Source organism: Hyperolius riggenbachi, chromosome 4, assembly GCF_040937935.1.
Source record: "Hyperolius riggenbachi isolate aHypRig1 chromosome 4, aHypRig1.pri, whole genome shotgun sequence".
NCBI lineage: Eukaryota > Metazoa > Chordata > Amphibia > Anura > Hyperoliidae > Hyperolius > Hyperolius riggenbachi.
Genome location: NC_090649.1, coordinates 284,974,995 through 284,998,849, shown reverse-complemented (window position 1 = coordinate 284,998,849; position 23,855 = coordinate 284,974,995). Strand labels below are relative to the sequence as shown.

Genomic DNA, 23,855 nt, shown 5'->3' with positions numbered 1-23,855 from the left:
TGCAACTTCCTGGGCTTACAGAGCTGGAGCTACGGCAACCGACATCTGCAAAGCGGCAACCTGGAAGACGTCGAACACCTTCATTAGACACTACAGGCTGGATCTACTATCAGCGGAAGAACAAACTTTTGGAAGGAAAGTTCTTCAAGCTGTGATCCCTCCCTAAGGTTAGTGCTGCTTATTGCATATCATCTCATATGTAGCACCTGTCCTGGAGGGTTATTTGAAAAAACCAAAATTAGCTTACCTGGTAATGCTGTTTTTAATAACCCTCCAGGACAGGTGACCCACCCTAAAAACTTATGTGCATACGGAAAACTATATGTTGTAAACATGTATGATGTAAAATTAAGTTGTAAGCATGTATTTATGTAATATGTGAGGCATTCTATCGGAACAGTTAATTGGAACATACTGGCAGGTAGAGGCTAGAGGTGGAAGTTATAGAGGGCTAGTTTGATGTGTTTCCTGTTGGGGGCGGGCCCATATCTCATATGTAGCACCTGTCCTGGAGGGTTATTAAAAACAGCATTACCAGGTAAGCTAATTTTGGTTTTCACATCCAGAATTTTGTTTGGTTATAATCCATCATTATGTTGTGGAATTGAAAACAAATTATGTAGGTAGAAAAAAATTAAATTGTGGAATGGGATTCATGACTCTTTATGTAACATGATTGACTTGGCTTCATGATCTTCAGAAACCTGCTAGATTTCATGTTCGCTTGCATGAGCTCACTGGCTCCAGCCTGCTGATCACCTGACATCTAACTGCTAAACAGTGACCAGCACAACTGTCATCTTTGTGTTTACTATTTACCTGCATCAGTGTTATACTTCAGCTAACTTCTGGAAATGTGCCTGAAGAAGGGGACTAGATCCTAGAAAGCTTGCATAATTTAACTTTATCAGTTAGCCATTAAAAGGTATTATTTTTACAAGACTTTGTTTTTTTTTTCTACCTACATCTGTTGTGGAATCAAACTGCTGTGCTGTGGAGTCTCGCAATGTGTTCTGTTGCTATGGGAGGGCGAGGAGAGATAACTGTGTAGGAGAGGTAAGCAGAATAGTGTGCTCGGCCGAGCCAACCCTGCACTTCCGATCACTTGGCTGCACATCGGGAGGGTCGGAGGCTGCCTTGCACATGCTAGATTCTCAGCAGAGACTGGCCTGACCAGCTGCCTCGGCAGAGAACGCTCTAATATTTGTACGGGGCTTTAGACCTGATGAACTATAGAAGTGTAAGTTAAGTAATAGTAGCTGTGCTGAGTGTGTCTTCTATCAACACATCCCTGTACCTAGGTAATGGCGGCAAGGCTACTAAAATTATCTTGTTTGCTAAATCTGAGCTTAGTTGTCTTGTAGTGAAGATATGGGGGCTGCAACCTTTGTTTCCTCTGCCTCCAAAGCCACTGATCCCTCTAACCACAGTGTCACTTTAAGTACATGTAAAGCCTTGTACACACACTAGATGAAACTCGGCTGAGGCAGCTAATAACGACCGCCTCTGCCAACATTCCAGCATATGCACAGCAGCCCTCAACCTCCCATTCCCGCCCCCCCCCCCCCCACACACTTTTACAGCTGACTTTACTCCCCTGCCGTGCCTGTACAGCCTTGGTCTAGCTATACCAACCCATATGCGTGTACGAGGTATTAGAACATGAAAGGGTATTTTAAAGCTTGCATATCTGTAGCACTCAGGGTCGTTTCACTCTAGGCAGGATTTTCCCTGTTTTGATGCACCGTCAATCATGCACGATTTCTAAGGTGAAATGAAGTCCATAGACTTTCATTTGACCTTTCACATGAAGTAATGCGTTAGTGTGCATCGCAATGTAATGCCTTCAAGAACTTTCTATTGCAAGCAAGCAATACGCAAGCTATATCCCTTTCAGGAAAATTAGTACTAGTGCTGCTGATTTGCATAGAACTGCAGCTTCCCGCCTTACCTCATAATGTGTGCACGGAATCAGATTTGTGCATGTTAAATAGTGTGAAAGGGCTCTTAGTTCTTGATTCATGTTTTGTTGTGCTGGAGTCCCAAACGGTCCTGGCCTGTGGCAAACAACGTGTTGCGAATAAGATTTGGAGTTACAGATTGCCCAGCAATAACGAGAATGGGAATGTTGGGGGAGGCGCCCAATATATAATGGGGTGAATGGACTTAAAGTGAACCTCCAGACTAAAAATTGACTCTGCAGCACTGGAAAGGCCTGGTGTTTCTTTAACTGTTTCACAGCATCAGAACTTTTTTTCTCTTATACAAGCCTCATTTTTAGCTGCACAGAAAAAAACTGCCTGGGCATTTTTCCCCTAATGCTGTGCAAAGCATAATGGGATTTCTGATGTTGTTGTTCTCGTTCTGCTGTTTTTTTTTTTACATTTTTAATTTGACATTTGAAGCATAGCGTGTGCAGCTGGGAGGGGTGATCAGTACACAGGACAGTTGGAACTGTGTCTCCTGCTCCCTGTCACCTCCTTTCAACCAAAAAGATGGCTGCCCCCATGACAAAGATGGCAGCCCCCATGAATCACAAACATTTGCCTGTTCTTTTAAAACGGGGTAAGGTAATATAATCTCTTACCATCTATTCTAATTAACATAACCAATGTAACTTAATGACAGTATGTTTGCTTAGGCTGAAGTTCCCCTTTAAATTCTATAAAATATAAAGAGCGGTATCTTACCTCTAATGAAGACTCACATAGGTGGGAAAAAGGAGTCTTCATTGTAAAAATGGTTTTGCTGTAGACAATGCGTTTCACGGGTCTCAGCCCGCTTCCTCAGGTCAGTAAAAAAAAAAAAAAAAACCTTAACTATGAGCTTTGTGGTGCGTGGGCACCTTTGTAAGGTTGCCCAGCAAGCTTATGGTGAACCAGAACGCCTAGGAGTGTGTAAGGGCTGAAGGAGACCAAAAAGTCTCCTAGTCCCTAAGGCTCATACACACATCAGACTATAGTCTTTGGAAAATGAAAGATCACAGACCAATCTTACCACCCTTCATGTAGTATGAGAGCCATACCTTCACAGTCTATTCTATGGAGCTGAACTCCCCATCAGAAAAAAATCTTTGCAAGATGCTGCACACACAGATGCTGTACAGACACAAAAGATCAGTATCTGCAAAAGATCTGTTCCTGCCAAAAATCCATTCCTGCAAATTGCAATGATAGTCTATGAGATCTGCAGATCATCATACACACATGATTTAACTGACATTCATCTGCAGATCAGACAATCATCCGCAGATCTGAAAATCCATCCTGGTGGATCTGATCTGCAGATGAATGTCAGTTAAATCATGTGTGTATTATGATCTGCAGATCTCATAGACTATCATTGCAATTTTCAGGAATGGATTTTTGGCAGGAACAGATCTTTTGCAGCTACAGATCTTTTGAATGTGTACAGCATCTGTGTGTGCAGCATCTTGCAAAGATTTTTTTTTTCTGATGGGGAGTTCAGCCCTATAGAATAGACTGTGAAGGTATGGCTCTCATACTACATGGAAGGGGGTAAGATTGGTCTGTGATCTTTCATTTTCCAAAGACTATAGTCTGATGTGTGTATGCACCTTTACTAAGATGACTGGAAAATCAAGTTTGTTTTCTTTAAACAGGAGGTATTGCGATTATTCAGGTTGGAATGAGCTCTGAGGTGTCCCCCAGTGAATCACTGCTGAATATACAAAAGATATGATTTGCATATTTAGCAGTGATACACTGGGGGACTCATTAGAGCACATTCCAACCTGAATAATTGCAAATACCTTCCGTTTTAAGAAGACAAAGTTCTGATTTTCAAAGCTTTGCCAATCTACATTCCCTCTGTCTTGCACATTAAGGGAAACTGCAATTTTCATGTTGAAATAATATCACTGACCAGTTTAACGGACTTGTGATAGTGTAAAGAGCTGGTTCAGATAATTTGTTTTCGTTAGGCTTCACAAGTGAATCAAATGAGGAAGTTGTGTTGACTTACACGGATCAGAAATAGGCACAAACACCATGTTAAGTATTTGGGCTGGAAAGTTGCTCAGAATTTATTTGGGGAATGATTGCATACTAGAGTGAATTATGCCAAATATCTGGACATGTGATCTAAACCCCTTGTAAATAACCGCGGTCTCATGAGAGTTTTGAGCACTGAATCCCAGCTCACAGGCCAGGCTGTACTGCTAGAGCTTTTTAAGGCTTGGTAACAAAGAGGGCTTTTTACTGAAAGCTCTCGGTGTACAGGAAACAGCTGCTGCTACTTAGTGCTTTTCACCTCCACAACTCTGATAAAATATGTGCTGCCTACTGTATGCTTTGCTATGAAGTATGGCATTGTACCGTAATCCGTATACATGCGTCAAAATGCACTTACTATACGTTTTACATCAACACACATTGCCAAGATGTGATGTGTGCTGCATGTTTGCCTTCAGGCTTCTCTAGATGAGCACTTTGTATGTAAATATAGCACTGTTATGTTGAGTAGTTCTGCAATTGATGGAACATACAGCTGCACATGTGGAATGTCACTATAGGTACAGGTCAACCTCAAAATTTGACGTAAGCTGGAATTTTTTTTAAAGACTCAAACAGAAGTTGGCCCAGGAATGTTGGTGACTGCAGGTGAGGACCAGGAGGGTTACTGGCTACTCATGGGGGGGAATACTTAAAGTATTGCAGCCATTAAACCCTTCTGTTCCCAGGTGCAACCATTAGCCTCCTAACCTCCAATTGCAGTCAGGTCACCTTTTGTGGTGAACGCACGCACACACACACGCACACACCACACACCGCACACGCACACTCTCCTCTTCCTCTACCTCCACCTACAGGAACAGAGTGTCTGTTCTCACTTGACTAATAAGCTGAGCTATGGCCATTTTCATATTTTTTTCAGTATATATCCATGTAAGGACCAGTTCACATGCCATTGATTGCTCATACGACACAATTTATTGCATTTTCCTAGGGGCTGCATGTAGTTTCTGGAGTCTGTGGCAAACCGTGTCAAAAATTTAAATAAAATAGTACATTTTATTATAAATGAAGACAAATAAATTAATTAAAAAAAACAAACAAAGAAAAACATTGCAGCAGTGATCAGATGCCATCAACAGAAAGCTCTTTTGGTGGCAAGAAAAAGAGGCAAGATTCATTTGTGTGCTCAGCTGTATGGCCGTGCAGCGAGCTTTTGAAGCTGCAGTGGCCTGAATTGTAAAAAATCGCCTGGTCACTAGGAGGGTGTAAACCTGTGGTCTTCAACTTGTTAAAATGGCAGCCGCCATATTCTGCTCACTTCATTTGTCCTTTAAACCTTTACCATATTTAGGCGAAATTTCCATTTTTGCTAGGCTCCTACATTTAAAGAGACTCTAACAAAATGTTGAGCCTTATTTCTTCTATCCTATAAGTTCCTATACCTGTTCTAATGTGCTCTGGCATACTGCAGCCTTTTCTAGTTGCACTGTCTCTGTAATAAATCTTATCTTCTCTCCTCTGTCGGGTCTGTCAGGCTCAGGCTGGAATGTGTGGAATGTGTAGCACTGCTTATCATTGGCAGAAGCTATACACACCCTCTCCAAGCTCTGCATGAGTCACACACTGAGCTGTTCTCACTCTGGTTAGAAGCCATGTTTTTTGTTTGTAAACACTGCATAAAAATGGCAATTACACGCTAGGATTGCAGCAGGGAGTGGCAGAAACAGCACAGAGGGGCCCAGGAGAACATAAGGAATAGAATGGTATGCTTTTTATTGTAAGAATTTTAGAGTACAGATTCTCTTTAAATTATGTAGCCTGTGACAGTACACATTAATGTGGTCCTGGTAGGTCATTATGGAACTATGTGTTGTGCAGTCATGTTGTTTTTATTTGACACGACTGTCATCCTCTATTGTTAAGAAATGGATTAGCAGCTCACAGCAGCTGTGCATTAGAATAAATGTTGTGCTATATTTGTGTGTGTCCCACATTAGCTTAGAAATGCAGTTGTTACAAAGCATTCCTTTGTTGGGTGCTGCAGGTCAGTGGGATTATAGGAAATGGCAGAGTACATTCTGTGAGGATTATTATATTCCTAGCTACTTGATAGTTGTGATTGCGTTTGCTTACGTACTGATTTAAACACAGAAATGTTAACTGGTTGTTGGTGGTAGCAGTTTCGTGTAGTACAGATGATTTATTTATTTCTTCCGTCAACAGCCTTGTATAGAAGGCTCTTATTTTGCATAACTGTGAATTCATTTCAGTCAGTTCAGAGAGATTGTATTAAGCATTAGATGTTTTTGTTTTGACCTAGACTATTGTTGTCCACCAGTGCAGAGCAGTAGAGCCTGTGTAGCAGCCCTTAGGTCCTGTATTCTGGGAACTGTGTTCCTAAGCGCCGATCGACTGTGGAGAAATATTTCATACTTGGTATGGTGATATAGTGGATAGCGCACTCCCTTGCTGCACTGGGGTCCCAAATTCAAACCTGGGCCTGGATACTATCTGTATGAAGCTCCAGTGCTCTTCCCATGTTTGCAAGGGTTTACTCTGAGCACTCTGGTTTCCTGTCACATGATCGATATCAACAGTATCCGATCGTTCATACAGTTGTATGTTCGGGTGCTTGCACCATTAATGGGCACCCTTAGACCTACTGTGGTAGGGATTAGATTGGGAGCTGTTTTAAAGGGACAGTTCATGACATGATGTAAAACTACATTATAACAACAACACATGTCAAGCCTTTTCATGAAAGCAATGACCCTATAGTAGTTCCCTTACGTTCCCATCTGTGGGAATTGTTTCTGCCTGTATGAGTCAATTTTGTTCATAGATATATATGATTCAATGTCACTACATCATCAGGGTAAAGTTGCCTAATAACGGTACAATTTTTCGATCTTCCGACACACTTTTTTTTTAAAAATCAAATTGTATAGAAAACTGCCATTTGTAACCCAATTCGATGTGATATGATTCTTTTGTTTAGAAAAGGTAAAATTATCAATTCTAAAACTGGATTTTATGATTGAATCGGAATGTAAAACCTTCTTAAATTGTTACATTAATGGAAACAAACGATAATTGCCAACCGATTAGTTACAGTCGTTCAAAACGCATTGAAAGATCACAGCATTTGTACCGTTCATGGGCACCTTCCAATAACAAGTGTACCACATTGTTGTTAGTAGTAGTACTATTCCTCAGGCATGCAGTGCTTGCTTCGTGACATGTATAGAGAAAGTAAAACAATAGCCAGAGCAGACGATTGTCTAACCAACAAGGATTTATTTCAGAATTGCTGGCAGGTAATTATAAACGCTGGCAGTCAGCCGATTCTTTACCTGTCAGTGTGATGTGTTTACGCTAACCTATATGGAACAAATGGATGCTTCCTACAACCCAAACTAAAATATCATCACTTGTTATTGGCTAACTTAAAAATATAGAGTAAGATTTCGGCTTATTAGCCTTCATCAGACTGAATCCTGTATGCATACAAGACTGTAAGATGCACGAGAGTGCAAGGAGAAATCGATCAGGGGCATTTGTTTAATACGTTTGATTCTTAGAAGCCAACTGTGATGCTGTGATCATGTATCAATTCTCTTTCCTGCTTAGTGTAAATTGAAGCAGAAATGATGTGATTGTGCCAATCAAAGAGTTACAAATCTATCATTTGCTTCTCTGCGATTTCTCCTGTGGGAGAAATTGATAGTTTTTAATGTACAATAATAGTTAATGAGTTAGAATTCCCAGCTCTTTGACAAATTGTCACTAGTTGAAGCCTTCAATAGTAATTCTTCATTTATTGGTATAAAAAGACATACAAACAAAAATAAAGAACTGTAGGGCAAGACAGTCCACTGTTTCAGGCTACCTGCCCATCTTCATGTTGCCCAGTTTTAAACATCACATATCACAATACAACGATATATACACACACACGTGTCCAATCACAAAAGACATGTAAATGCGAGGACCTGATAGAGAACTGCTCATTTAAATGTCAGCCATGCCCACAGGGGAAACTAACCCTCCAATTGGCCGCTTATGTTCATTCTATTTACACCCTAGAACAACCTCTCTAGAGCGATAAGAGTATTGCAAACTCATAATCCACATCCATATATCATGTCATAAACTTATAAACCCATGGGAAGCAAGAACAGGCAACTTACATAAAAAACGCCAAAGCGTACTCACTTCCTACACGTGTGGCAGCCTGGGAGACAGTGCACCAACCAATCCACACGGGGAGAATGAAGCCGCCGGCCCGCTGACCAATCCAAGAGCGCTACGTATAAAGTGACGTCACCCACCCAGCGTCATGGTAACCAGACGCTGATGAGAGCTAACCAATAAGGATCGCCGCTACGTCCGCCGAATAAAAGGACACTAGGCGTCATAGCAACAAGACGCCAGTGTTTTTCAACACATCGTGCCCACCAATAAGAGCCGCTGAAGAGGGTGGGACAACGAGGAAAAGCCGCCTACTCATACACGGCCACATCAGGGCAGAGCTGGATACACCGTGCGCCATAGCAACCAGACGCCAGTGACCTGCTCGCTCAGTAGGATAATGGCTGGTATGCTGAATAAAAAGCTCAATAAAGCTACAAGCCTTTGCCACTAAATTATTCTATTAAGAATAAAATACAGTGGCTAAATATTCCACATATAGCCGTTCCACTGATGTAAACATAAATAAAGGTCCCGGATAAATAACATATCAAAATAAAAACGAAAAAAGGGGGGACACAAATGTCCACTCCGACACCCCATAAGTGAGCAACATCAATGTCCCATCCAGGATGCCACACATGCAGAAAAAAAGATTAATCTCATAAAATCTAAAAACCGGGGGAAAAAGAGGTGGTGCGGATCACTACGTCTTTTACTAGCTTTGGAGCCTGTGGTGCCTGGGATTTGTTTTCCAGCACACCTGTCGTTCCTGACCGGACAGCCAGCCAGTGAATGTGATTTCATCTAGAGAGCAAATACTAGTTGAAGCCTTAACGTCTCCTATATCTTAAACTGGTAAAATGTAATGACTTTTAATAATGTTTTTTGCTGGCTTGGTGGACCTTCCCTGCCAGTGAACATGATAGTACCACACATTCGGAGTTAAAGTGAGTCAGGCATGAAAGGAGAATAGTTCTGATATTATATAAGTTCTTAATACAGGATAGAAAGCTAAAGTTGCTCATTACTATCTAGTTACATAATAAAGGAGCACATCAGACATTGTAAAAAACTAAAAACAATCAGTTTTTTAAAAAGATCATCAAAATTTATACAGCCTTTCCCATTGAACCTACTGGCAAAATCCAGATTGATTTCTGCTATGAGCAAATCGTGGGACTTCTCTCTGCCAACATTCCAAGGCGTGTATTGCCACTTTTTTGTCACTAGATGGCAGTATGTTCATATAGTAAACATGATTTGAAGAGGTTTACTTATACTACAGCAATTACCGGTTTTAGCGAAAATCTCCAAGGCATGGAAATTAACTTTACAAATTGCATTAAATAACCACAACTCAGCACTTTCTCGCATTCAGTGATGTTAATTGTATTATTTATAGGGACTATATATTTACCTGGTGTTTGCATGCGTTTCCTTTGGGAACTCCATTTTCCTCCCACATCCCAAAAGCATACTGTTGGATAAATAGTCTTTCCTCTGGAATTGGCAGTGTACTATGGCAGGGGCTTACCAAACAAAACTATAACATGCCATTTGCAAAGCGCTGTGGAACATGTCAGTACTATATGAAAGCTTAATAATCATAATAATAATAATAGGATCTCCAGATAACATTTTATCATGATTTAACTGTGTAGTGTGCTTTAATCACCTTACACATTTTATAGCTAAAAAAAATGGGGTTCGACTTCACACTAGATTAACCCCAGTTGTTTAGTTTGTGTCACCCACTCTGTTGGAGAGATTAAAACCGGTACTGTGTGTGACTGGTTTGCCACAGCAGGGCTGCTTGCTTCATCACTGTGGATAGCACTATGTATCAATGTCCCACCAGGCCACTTCTTATAAGTATCACGGTTTTCTGTCATAAATCTATTATGCATGTATGAGTATAGATGTATATATGTATATATATATATATATATGTGTGTATATATATATATATATATATATATATATATATATATATATATATATATATATATATATATATATATATATTATACAAAGGTGGTGGGTAATGAAAAGCAGTCACGTTTTAGCTGTTAAATGAGACCAGGATCCTGATTGGGCTCTGTGGTCAACTGCTCCAGTACTTTGAGCATGTCTTTTCATACAACTTTTTGTAAATGGGGTCACAGCAAATTTATAGTGGAGTAATGGAGTGAGGCCAGCAGCAAGCAGAGCTTCCATGGACAGAGCTGGCATTGCATCACTTCATTTGCACATACATATCACGTGGCCTCCGAGTTTGTGTACCTGTGATTTTAGATGCTTTCATTCTGTTTAAACATAAGGATTTTTTAGCCTGTCATGTTTCTTTGGACAGGTTTGAATATAAATTGTATTTTGAATAATGGAGTCTTATGATTGTCATCCAACTGTGTGTTTCCAGACAGAGACAACAGATCTGCCACCTGCACCAAGCCATCAGAGGCGGTGAGCCAAGGACTCATCAGGCAGCCAAAAGTCCTGTGATGAATGGAGAGGAGAGCTACCTTCATGGGATCAAGGTGAATAACGTGACCTGGACTTATCATGTCAGACCTGTCACCAGTAACTTAAACTTGCTTATGCTTACAACAGTTGTACTAGCAGGATACATATTTGAATGGTTAGAATTGCTACATCTGAAGCTTATGCCATTTTCTTAAAGTGGACCTGAAAAAAAAGTCACTTACCTGGGGCTTCTGCCAGACCCCTGCAGCCATCCTGTGCCTGCACCGTACTGTAAGGATATTCTGTTCCCCCCGCCGCACTTTTTCCAACTTAGAAGTTGACGTCGCCTGCGCGGCCCTGGTCTCTCGCATTCTCGTTCACTCCTGCATAGTACAAGAAAATTTCTACTGTGCCTTCGCAAGACTCTCCAGGCGGCGGGAGCAAGAACAAGGACTCGCCCAGCCTGGGCCGCACATGTGCAATGGGCATCGACCAGCGAAAGAGAAAGTGAGCCGAGGCAGTGGACCGGAGGATCATTTTAGGTATGTGGGTGCACAGGACGGCTGCAGGGGCTGGCAGAAACCCCAGGTAAGTGAAACTTACTAATGTGGTAAAGGTGGCCATACATCATGCGATTTTAACCGCTGATCGATTAAGAGACAGATCTCTTCTCTCTGGTTGGAAAGAGATCTGTTGGCCACCATCCCGATCCATTCCAGCATAAAATCTTTTGTGAATTGGCTTTGTGACTTTGCCTCATTGCCCCCGGCCGCTTATCTCCAAATGTAGATGTAGACACCCCCTGCCAGGGGCGTAACTAGAGGGGGAGCAGCCCCTGCAATGTCGGGGGGGCCCAGAGCCATTGGGGGCGCCCTAGCTACTAAACTTCCCTTCCACCATAACAGGGGACTATACTTCAGATAATGTGTTTATGTGGCTACACTTTTTATGGGTGTGCAGATCATGATGGCCACACTTGTTTTATGACCCTTGTCAGATGGGGCTCAATGCCGTGAAGAGCATCAAGGGGAGGCAAGGGAAGGGTTGTGAAGATTAGGAGGCTTCATCAAAGTTTCGCTTACCTGGGGCTGGAAGGCCCGATGAATTGTAGTTACACCACTGCCCCCTGGTTGCCTGTGCATTACTACTTCACCTGTCCGATGTCTGCCGATGTTTCCACACTCTTTTTTTCCCTCATTGACACCCCATGTGGTTGGTCTTTTTGTGATGAGAAAAGAAAGAATAAACAAGATTAGTGATTAGCAACAAATTCTACTAGCATTCATCTTCCCAGTCCCAAGAAGAAAAAACTGAACCAACCAAAGGTGGCAGATGGTTAATTAACAAGCAGTTAGATGCTTTGTTTAGTTCTGTTAAGATCAGCAGAAATTTGCATATTAGGCAAATATTTTGCTCACTACTGTGCAAGATTAAAGGAATATTACAGTCGGAGTCTAGTAATGACTGAGGGTAGGATTAGCCCAAACCTCCCAGAAGTTTAAGAACATGTATTTAGAGCAGCCATTCTCAACCTTTTTACCCAGAAGGAACCCTTCAAATTATTTTTAAATCTCAAGGAACCCGCACTGTAATGGAGGGAGAGTGGATTTATTTTATAGTAGGTTTGGTCATATAAAGAGGTTTATATGATCCTTTACGTGGCACCCATTTAATGCCCTCCATTATTGCACATCGCATTATAGTTGCCCACTGTTAAGGTGGCCATACACTGGCCCGATTTGCGGCCGTTTCAACAGCAGATTCGATCCTGGGATCGAATCTGCTGCCAATCGTTCGCGGTAAACGCACCTGCCGATCCGATTTCCTCCCGAAATCGGATCGGTCCGTCGATCGCGCCGTGTGGGAAATTAGCCTCGATCGCCCGCGGGTAGGGAGCGCGTCGCTAGCGGCGGCCGATCCGATCAGGTATACATTACGTGACGCTGGCTCCCGGGCATCTTCTCCGCGCTGCACGATTCTGTTCCGGCTCCATCCCGGCGCTTCCTGTGTCACTGCAGTGACCAGGAAGTTCAAATAGAGGGCGCTCAGTGACCAGGAAGTTCAAATAGAGGGCGCTCTATTTGAACTTCCTGGTCACGGAGTGACACAGGAAGCACCAGGATGGAGCCGGAACAGAGCCGTGCAGCGCGGAGAAGAAGCCCGGGAGCCAGCATCAGGTAATGTATACGGGGGGGGGGGGGGGGACAGGCGGCAGGAGTAGCTCAACAGATTGTGATCGGTTTCAGGCTGAAATCGATTCACAATCTGTTTGCAGTAAAGGCAGCCATACGATCCCTCTCTGATCAGATTCGATCAGATAGGGATCTGTCAGCTGGTCGATCTAATGGCAAATCGACCAGTGTATGGCTACCTTTAGTGTTTTCTCTCGCTACCTCTTCATCTGCTCTATACACATCCTTGGTTCTGGCATCCCACAGGTTTATTTATCAGCGGTGTAATGTGTCATATGTCACATGGCCATTGCACCTGTGATGAGCACAAGTAGGACAGCTAGAATTCAGGATGGGCAGAAAATGAGGGAAGAGGATATTGAGAACCTTGGAACATAATTTTGAAACTATCTCATCCTGCTAGCTGAGGCAACTCACCTCAAAGGGCAAAAATGCTAGGGAACCCATGCAATCTTCATATCAAACTGATCATTTGATAATTTCCAGCATGTCTAATCAGCTTCCGATCATGAAAGGGATCAATTTTGTACAGTATTGATCTGAAAATTGATACCCTTCTCCATCGGAAGCAGATTGGACATGCAATCAGGAACTTTGCTGTAATAAATCTTCTGCTGCTTCCCTCTGGAAGAAGACATTATTATTGTTTAAATAGATTTTTTGTATGTCTTTATCATATATCTTGTCAGCTATAAAGTAATATTAGAACCAAATACTTGCTGACAATGAGACTGTGTGTGATGGGTGACATATGAAGCAGCAAGACGTTATGATCCAATGTCAGCTGTTTGTGTCAGCCATCTTCTGGATGTAACATTAAGTTGTTCAGTAACTCTGTTCTTCTTGCTGCACCCTTGGAAATACACATCTGGACTAGTCTAAATTACAAATCCGTATTAAAGTTCATAATTCATTATTGTTCATGTTTTAAGGGTTCATCGTGTGAAAGCTGTAAACCTATGCAGAACCTGCTTTTGGATCAGTCAAGTCCTCATATTAGAGACCAGGAAGAGAAATTGTCCCCTGCTCAGGCTATTGCTGCACAGCTCTGTGATGCTCAGAAACTAAGTGCAAGCAGACCTGCAGAGGATCTGAAAAAGATGGAAGAAAAGGTACGAAAAATCATTTGTTTAGTTTACCTCTCTGTGAAGCAGCCTTCATGTTGTGATAAGACAATCTGCACAAGGCAGTGATGCTGAGGAAGTTTAGCTTTAAGAGCTATTTCAAAAATCGTTATGACAATGAAAATGGGTGTAGGTAAGCCCACTGCAATGACTGTGATTTAAAAAGTCGCAATCGCTCAACATGCAATATTGTTGCAATTGTGATTTCAATTGCTATTCAATGTTTAGTATAGGATCACTGCAAAATCGCTTTGCAATTGCTGTACAAAATCGATTTTGCACGGATTTTACTACCCGAACCACCAAGGAAAAATATTTGAAGTTGCTAATCGCCATCTCTTTTGCAATCTTAATAAAATTGCGACAAAAAACATCAAGAATCCCTACTGAAATTGCTTTACAAAATGCTGGAGTGATTGCTGATTTCTTGTGGGTGCCCAGCCTAAGACCTATGACGTCACTACAGAGAGCACCCACAGTTATTGGAGAGTTGCTTTTTGGACACACAAAGGCAGCCTAGACTTTAGGGCAAATGCAGTGAGATTGGCAAGACTGATTGACTGAAAAATGTGTTTGGGAGCTGATAAGATTTTGTTCAAGTTTGATGACTTTGTACTGCACTAAACAGTGCAAAAGGTGGCGCAGTCAAGCCATTTCAATTGGATTTGCATACAGATCAGATTGAAATCACACTACTCTTTGTATGATGGTTCGGCCTCCAAATTGATTGTTTAGAAAGTAGTTTGATAAATTGTTTAAAGGGAATCTGAAGCAAGCGGAATATGGAGGCTGCTATATTTCCTTTTAAAGTAAACCTCAACTAAAAATTAAGTAAAAATAAACATATAGACGTCATACTTGCCTCTCGTGTAGTCTACTCATCAATCGCTTTACACTCTCCTGCAACCTGTTTGTCCGCTGTGCTCAAGGGAATTCTCCTTCCTCCATTTTGAAAATTGCCTCTTCCTCTTAACAGCTTCCTGGTCAGCACACTGATAAACTGTAATATCACCCACTTGAGCCATAGGGAAACATGGACATTACCTTTCTCATCAGTTGTTCTTTCAGTTATAACTGACAGCAACTGATATATAACTGACAGCAACTGATATATTTCTGGAAGGAAACTGACGACGAGGTTAAGTATGTAATATTCATTTGCAGCTACATCATGTGTTTATTTTACTTGGTTCATGTTCACTTTAAGTTGCCTGGCAGTCCTGCTGAACCTCTGCCTCTAATACGTTGAACCATAGACCCTGATCACACATGCAGGAGGTCAGGCGTTTGACATTTTAGTGAGATCTGTCAAGATTAGCTGCATGCTTGTTTCTGGTGTTGTTCAGACCCTACTGCAGTCAAATGCGCCAACAGAGCTGCCAGGCAACTGGTATTGTTAATAAATATTACACCCTTCATATACTTCTCGCTTCAGGTTCTCTTTAGAAATTAAACAATGTATGGCAAGGGTAACCACTTGTTGACACTACAGTATATGCACGTCCTCTTTACCACCAACCAGTTTTGGCAGAAGGACATGAATGTCAGTCAACACACACACACACACACACACACACACACACACACACACACACACACACACACACACACACACACACACACCACACACACACCACACACACACCACACACACACCACACACACACCACACACACACCACACACACACCACACACACACCACACACACACCACACACACACCACACACACACCACACACACACACACACACACCTGACTTTATGGGTCACTTTACAGTGAGGATTCCCTTACTATCATCTGGTCCCCGTTGCCTCCAGCTGATCAGGGCGCACGCTCGGATTTACCTCACAGGGGCCTATAGGCACAGATGTCCCTTAACATTAGGTAGCCTCAGTATTAATTAGCAAGAGGTGCCCCTGACTGAAGGGAGATCTCATCAGTGGAATGCCGAGAGCTGGGAGAGTAACCTCATTTACAATGAACTCAAGACTCTGCATAAGGAAGGAGGGAGACACTGGGGTAGGGGATTGAGACGCCTTTCCATCATCAGGCGCCTTTAGGCACGTGCCTACAGTGCCTTATGGTTAATCCGGCCCTGTCAGGGTGAGTGACTACAGCACGGCTGTGCTCGTGTCAGAAAAAGGGCGGCTCCAGCAATAAGGGGGCAGAAGACAGGGAAGCCTCCTTAGGATCCAGAGGTTTCCCTCTGCTTAGGTAAGTATATGTTTCTGAACCTGAGCTTTAGCACAGGTTCTCTGTAATGGTGGCCTGTACTGCTCTGTTTTTCTGGGAGATACACTGGTGCCACTTGGTTTCAGAGCACTTTTTGCAACCCTCCAATTTCTTTCATCTCTTTTCTGATGGTTCATCACAAAGTTCACAGGTCATCCAGCAAGAGAATTTACTTTGCATGTCTTTGCTGAAGATGCTCTCCATTTTTGGAGTACCTTGGTGAAATGAAATTGATAAGGCTGTTTCTATGGGAATAATTTGCAGCAGGTACCAGGCTGTTATCCTAAGTTCAAATTGCTAGGTTTGAATTGAGATCTTGATTAAAGGAACTCTCGCTATAGAATTGTGAGCATGCTGATGAATACGGTTGATTATCCAGGGAAAAGATTACTTTTACAGAAAATCAGGAATCTCTTGCCCTTGCTGCATTTGCTAGTGTGCTATATAATGAGTAAAAATGAGCTTCACACAGTCGTATGCTTTTCATTAAGCCTTTTAGCAAGCTTGTTGTGCTATACTATTGCAGATCTTTGTCTTACATTTTTTCTTTTACTTGTACAGTATGGGCTTTTTATATTTTCATAATATGTACTTGTCTTTTGCTTCCACCAATACATCAAAAACAGGCTTATTTTCTGTTTATTGACACCATACAGCTAATTATTGTATGTCTCAGTTGGTGTCTGGATGCAGAATCTTTGCTATGTGGCCCCTGTACAATGTACACTGCAGAACTGTTTGTTATATGCATAAAGCTATTTTGCACTTGGGTTCTGTTGAGGATAGTGATAATGTTTGTCTGGTACACACCATGCACTTTTTACTTAAGATCCAATTTGAGGGAGTGATCAGATCTATATTTAAACCTGAAATCGATTGGATATAGAAATGCCATGTACACATTATTTTTCTGATTTGGAAATTGATCAAAAATAGAAAGGACCCACACATGGAACAATGGCCAGTATTTTGATCAATATTTTCTACCTTTTACCATGTCTGGTCTGCTTCAGAACTAAAAAGATATCTATTTTGAGCTTGATCGGTCTATTTTGAGCTTGTTGATCTTTATATCTATCCCCCTCTCTCTCATGTGCACCGAAATCTTGTATGGTGTAAGCCGCATTTGCACCGCTGGGGTCATAGAGGGAACCATTAATCAGGATGTAGGAGCTGGGGCAAGAGGCGGCAGTGTACAGCACCTTGGAAGCTGAAGGAGTGCGTGTGCATCAGCTGGACTGGAGCGAGGGGGTGTGGAGTGCTGCAGCATAATCAGGAAAGGGCTTGCAGTAATAGTGCAGTTTAGCTGGTGGGGCAGCAGGGGTTAGTGTAGTATAGCTCAGTTGGTGGGGCAGCAGGGGTTAGTGTAGTATAGCTCAGTTGGTGGGGTAGCATGGGTTAGTGTAGTGTGGTTTACAGACAGCTTGGGGGGAAAAGGTCCGTAAGATGTCCCTGACCCATAGTCATCCCTTCCCCCTACTTATGGCACACCCAGGTATACCTCTTGATGAATCGGCAAGAGATCGGAGCTGGCAAATCGATTCAAGCCAAGGGCAGGTTGAGTCTTTTTTCCTACTGTTCACTCCACCATGCCCCATTCCATCTGTCCTCAATAGCAATTTGGTTATTAAAGTCTATGTACAGAAGTCAGCCCTCAACTGTTTCCCAAGAGTCCCAATCCCTGTGTGTATTGTATGTGACATGACCCTGAGAGCCAAAGCATGCTTTTGCTTTATCCTGCCACGCAGGTGGCCATATGTTTTACAGAAACTCCTAGCTCTTGCTTGCTGTTGCACACAGAAATGCACGCAGCAGTATGTTGTCAGAACACATGCACAGCACTTAAGTGTGTCCATGAGACAATCGATTCCCTGTCTGATGTCTTTGCGTATTGCACACTGAGACAGATTACTGAAAATGGTTCTGCAACGTGACAGTGTATTCAGGGCCCTAATTGTAATGGTGTCTATGATTGCAGCAGATATGTACACAAGCAAGGGTTGTGGCATCTTTGTGCCTGTAGCCTCCTAATACAGAATTCAAGCCCTTATTATTTTCTTTTGTTGGTTAGATAAAAACCAGAGACAAGTATATTAACAGCTTAAGAAAAAAATGTCAAAAAGAGAATGAGCTAAATCGGGAGAAGCAAAGGCGGATCGAAACTCTGGAAAAATATGTGGCTGACCTGCCTACGCTTGATGATGTGCAGAGGCAGAGTGAACGGGTAAGTTAGCATGGTTCCTCTTTTACTTCCTAATTTCATGGTATTATATCACTCATATGCTCATCGTGTACACAGACTAAATATTACCCATGGCAACCAGATGCTGAATCACAATTTTTTCACAAAAAAAAGCAGTTGTGTTGTTGCTATGGGCATCATCGCCACCACTGAAATTTTAATTGTATCCATCAATAGAAGCATAGGGGTTTGTGCTCCCGTTCTCAGAATCATATAAGAAAAATGAATGTAAAATTAATCTTATAAGGTAGTATTTATATAACTACTGGTCACAACAGCAATTCCCATGGTGACAGTGAACAGGCTCTAAACTATAGCAAAGGGCATTGTGTTTCTGACCAGTTCACGTAGTGCATTCAGGAGCAGTGCTGTCACCAATTGCCAACTGTTACCTGGAAACAGCGAGTGGCTGTGTTCATCATTGGCGATGGGGCGTGTACATCTGAATGCCCTTTGGAAGTACATGCAGTGTCTGTCTACTAATCACTAACCGCACCACATGTCAATATCACATGACACTAATATAGAGTGAAGTTGGTCTTTGAAACGAACATTGCTGTTCATGGTTCCATTCTATAGCAACTGAATAAAGTAAATTCCAAGTTGCGTGGCATACTCCATGTTTTAATATTCTTTGATGAGATGAAAATAAACAGATGCGATAAACAATTGTATCTATCCTACTAATCCTAAAATATAATTTTTTATTTTTTTTTAAAGAATCCTGCAGTTTTATTTTCTGTGTGTCAACTAAATAAAACAAATGTTTAATGTTGTATTGTTTCGTATGCTGACAGTCTTTTAGTGTCCCAGAAGCTAAAATATATGAATTATTGACCTTTTTTTTATGTATTCCCTGCTCTCAGCAGCTGTTCTCAGCAAAGATAGAGCTGTATGGCTTCAATTCCTTATGAATGAGGGCTACACTATAGTCCAACTAAGTCCAGACGAGAAACTGTCACTTGCATACCTGAATGTTGAATCTTTAAAGAGTGTCTGAAGCGAAAATAAATCTCGCTTCAGACCTCATAGTCAGCAGGGGCATGTGTGCCCCTGCTAAAACGCCGCTATCCCGCGGCTAAACGGTGGTCCCTTACCCCCCGAAATCCCCTCCGAGCAGCACATCCCCTCTTCCGGATTAAGGCAGGGCTAACCGCCGCAGCCCTGCCTCACGCGCGTCTCTCAGCGCGCGCCTCCGCCTCTCCCCCGCCCCTCTCAGTCTACCTTCGCTGAGAGGGTCGGGGGAGAGGCGGCGATGCGCCGCTGATAGACGGCGCTGAGAGGCAGGGCTGCAGCCGTTAGCCCTGCCTCAAGAGCAGCAAAATCTACGACCAAGTTGGTCGTAGATTTTGCAGGGGGGTGGGTTGGGGGGGTCAGGGACCCTCGTTTAGCCGCGGGATAGCGACGTTTTAGCAGGGGCACACATGCCCCTGCTGACTATGAGACAAGAAGCGAGATTTATTCTCGCTTCAGTGTCTCTTTAAGGCAGAAAAAGAAAAAAAAAAGTAACACAGCCTACTTATTTGTATGCTTAGCCCCGTACATACGTGTCTATCTCATTGTCCCCTTGTGTATCCTTTGTCATCAAAAAATACTGCTTGCAAAGGAAACAAGTTAGTAAAAGCACCTGTCTGTAAATATAATTAAGACCAGACACATTAGTTAAACACATCTGTAGGTGTTTGGGAAGCTGCAAATACTGTCAGGGCTATCCTTATAACAAGGTTTCTAGCCAAAAGTATCCACAGTGGGCCTTTTTGCAACAGTAACACCTTATTTCCGCTACTGGCTTGCATTTTATGTGCACACAGAAAGAAGGAAATGTGCAAATTTTAGAAGCATTTTATGTGTTTTTGTATGTGTCACATGTGACAGCTTTCTATGCCTGATGCCTAGTTAGTTCTGGCAAACTTCAGGGCTTCAGTAAATCTTGTTTTGATCATATTTCCAGCTTCGCTTGTTAGAAGAAGAAAACAAACAACTACGTGAAAACATGAAGTGTCTTGAAAAGCTGGCCAGTGACTCCAGGACGCAGTGCAGAGAAAAGGAAGCCCAGACGGAGAGCCAAAAGCAGAGGGAGAAAGAGCTGGTGCTGACTGTACAGAGGTAAGGGCTTCCACTGGTCCATGCTTTTTTGTCAGTCAGCTAGTAGTGACTGCCTGAGAGGAAGTAGTAAATGAGCTTAAAGAGAATCTGTACTGTCCGATTTATACAATAAACATACCAATCGAGTGACTGTGATCTCCTGGATCCCTCTTTGTCATTTCCGCCGCTCCCCGCCGCGATCCTGGCTTTTAATCGCCAGTTTTAGGCAGTGTTTACAAACAAACAAAAAAAAGGTTGCTAACCAGGAAGTGATGTATGTGTGTATATACAGTATATCATGTTACAGTATACTACAAGTTTTTATTACATAGTGAATTTTCTGCACTCCAGTCAGGGACTCTCAGTTTCTCATCATGGGTAGCTCCCTCCCCCCCCTCAGACAAACTGAAATTGAGAGCAGAGACCTGTCTGTGAGGGATAAACAAAGCACACACACAGAGCCTGGAGGGGCGTGCATAACTTATCCCTATCACAGCAGAGGCAGTGCATTTCTCCCTGGGGTCGACAAAGCTTGACAAAGAAGATTAGATATATTACAGAGATAGTGCAACTAGAAAAGGCTGCAGTATTCCAGACCACATTAGAACAGGTATAGAATAGAAGAAATCATGCTGAAAATGTTAGTCTCTTTAAGCCCTTGGTTGTGTAACGCAATTGCCATTTTGATTTCTTAATAGCAACACACACTCTCGTCGCATATCTAAAGAAACATTCACTGATGCTTTCTTTCTTACTGATTCAATTACACAACTGGAGACATAAGAATTATGTGGCATTCTGTACACTGTTTTGAACAGTAGAATCCCTTTATAGTAAACGCCAACGAACCGTGGCAAGTAAATGACTATATCAGAAGCTTACTATATCAGAAATGGTCATTCTCAAGAACACACAGTATACTATAGTACTGTATCTGAATTAAGTAAAACATTGGAAGTATTTTTTTTTATTTTCGATGCTTCAGCAAGCAAAAGCAGACAGTGGTTAAGATAGATCAAAATGCACAGTTCTCAGTATGCCTAGATTGCATGGGAAGCAAAGATGTCACCAGTTAATGCAAGTACAGTACTGATAGTGTGCTCCTCTGTGTCCACATTTCTGTGCAGCCTGGATGATACTGTTGCAACCATGCACAAGTTAGTTGCAGATGATGGGCAATCCCTTTAGTAATCAGGCAACCGCTTACACAAGAACCATAGATCTCACCGGCTGGTGCTTCTGAGGTAATCCACACAGGCCCAGAGTAGTGTGCAGGGAGCAAGCAGGCTACAAGTGGCTTCCAGCCCTTCCACGGACCACAGCTCATAGGTCTCCAACTGACGTATGATGCATGCACCCACCCACTTCCAACTATAGCTGGGTACAGAATACTGAAGGGGCCAAAAACAGGTTTACTACAGTATAACAGAAGTTCTATTACAAGTGAAGCTCAAGAAAATTAGAATATCATGCAAAAGTTCATTATTTTCAGAAATTCAACTTAAAAGTGAAACTAATATATGAAATATAAATTAATTAGCCAATTCGAGTCTGACACTTTGAGTCTAGAATATTGAACATTTTCACAATATTCTAATGGACTGAGATTTTGATTTTGGGGTTTTAATAAGTTGTAAGCCATAATCCTCAACATTATAATAAATAAAGGCTTGACATTTTGCGCTTTGCGTGTAATGTCTATTTCATATATTAGTTTCACCTTTTTTAAATTACTGAAATAAATGGACTTTTGCACAATATTCTAATTTTTCAAGTTTCACCTGTATAGTAAGGTTTAATATATTAGGCGTAATTCCCATATACTTATAATGGGGCTTGGCCAGGATCTGGACACGTAGTTTATTTTACCTGAATGTTACTATATCAGAGTTTATTTCAGCGAGATTATACTGTACCATTGCCATCATTTTAATAATTTTACTTTGCGTAGAAATATAAATTCCCAGCTGACCACAATGTGGAATGATAGAGCTATTAGTAACATTTAAATTTCAAAACGGTTTGTGTAACAATGATCTTTAGTATCAGTCTTAACAAAAATATAGGGGTGAATTAAATCAAGCACTTAAAGGGAAGCTAAAGTGAGAGGAATACAGAGGCTGCTATCTTCATTTCCTTATATGCCAGGTGTCTGGCTGTCATACCGAGCTTTTGGGTTTAGTAGTTTGAGTCACACACTTGCAACAAGCATGCAGCCAGTGGAGGCAGGGCATAGTCAAAGCATCTGATCTGCATGCTCATTCTGGGCCAGTGACTTCAAGTATTAGAAGCAGAGCATCATAGCACAGAAGATAGACAACTGGCAAGGTTTATTAGAGAACGAAGATAGCAGCCATTGACTACAATATACTTTACTTTATTTGCATGAGCTTTTTATGTTGGTAAAGTTTACTGTTCAACATTTTTGAGTATTTCTATTTTAAATTATAGTTACCATCCTTTAGTATCTTGGCCTGAGCAGCTTCCTTTACTCTGGCTTTATTTTGCCGTTTAGACTGTGTTTACATACATGAAATTAGAGGTTTCCTCTAGCCATGGCTATATTATACCTTTAGATGCTTCAGACGTGTCATCTCATTGTTAACCTCTTATATTCTCCACTCTTCTCAACATTCTATCTCCTCTTTTTTGCACCTTGTGCCATGTTCTTGATTAGCTTTGTTTTTTGTCTTTCACACAGCAGTAGCTTTCTCTTGTTAAATGCATGCAGTTACAGAAGAACCACTTTATTCTAGTAAATGAGTTGCTGTAAAATGAGAAGATATGCTTATTTGTAAGTGTAATTGCATTTTGTCTCGGTTTCCCTGAAGGAACTTATAACTATAAAATGAAAAAGCACATTCCATGAGGGAGAAATGGCCACTACAATATGGCCGATGTGGGATGTCTAATGTACATTATTTCTCACTGATGGCCAGTTATCTCTGAGCTGTGGCGTCTGCAAATCGGGTCCCATTACAATGATTGAAGGGAGTGAAGGGGGGATTTAAGCTCCCCATTTCCTGGCATTGGAACTGGAGATGATGCCCAGGTTTTTAAGTGGAAAACTGTCCGAGATTCTGAACAGTATGCGAGTCACCCAGTATTACAAATGCAGATATTCATTTGTTAAACGTAGAAGTGTGCAGAAAGCAATTAAGCAAAAAAGAAACATTTTTGAGTTTCAGCAAGTGTTGTGATGAGATAAAATTCTATGAAGTGCGTAAAGCGCAGGCACGGCATGCAGCTCTGTTGCAGAAAAGAAATTGATGAGGATAATCAAGAAAAATGTGTTTCCCTCAACTCGGCAGTGATTGTAAATGACTGCCATTGCTGATGTTATA

At 41.8% G+C, this 23,855-nt stretch overlaps 1 protein-coding gene across 2 annotated transcripts in view; it reads left to right on the top strand.

Moving 5' to 3' along the window:
- Positions 1–23,855, top strand: part of CEP85L (centrosomal protein 85 like) — a 273,930-nt gene that overhangs the window by 230,176 nt on the left and 19,899 nt on the right. For both annotated transcript variants that reach the window (XM_068231365.1, XM_068231364.1), the window contains exons 5-8: positions 10,591–10,708; positions 13,759–13,938; positions 18,256–18,408; positions 20,378–20,532. In XM_068231365.1, coding sequence (XP_068087466.1) covers positions 10,591–10,708; positions 13,759–13,938; positions 18,256–18,408; positions 20,378–20,532 — 606 coding nt within the window. The remainder of the gene's footprint in view (positions 1–10,590; positions 10,709–13,758; positions 13,939–18,255; positions 18,409–20,377; positions 20,533–23,855) is intronic.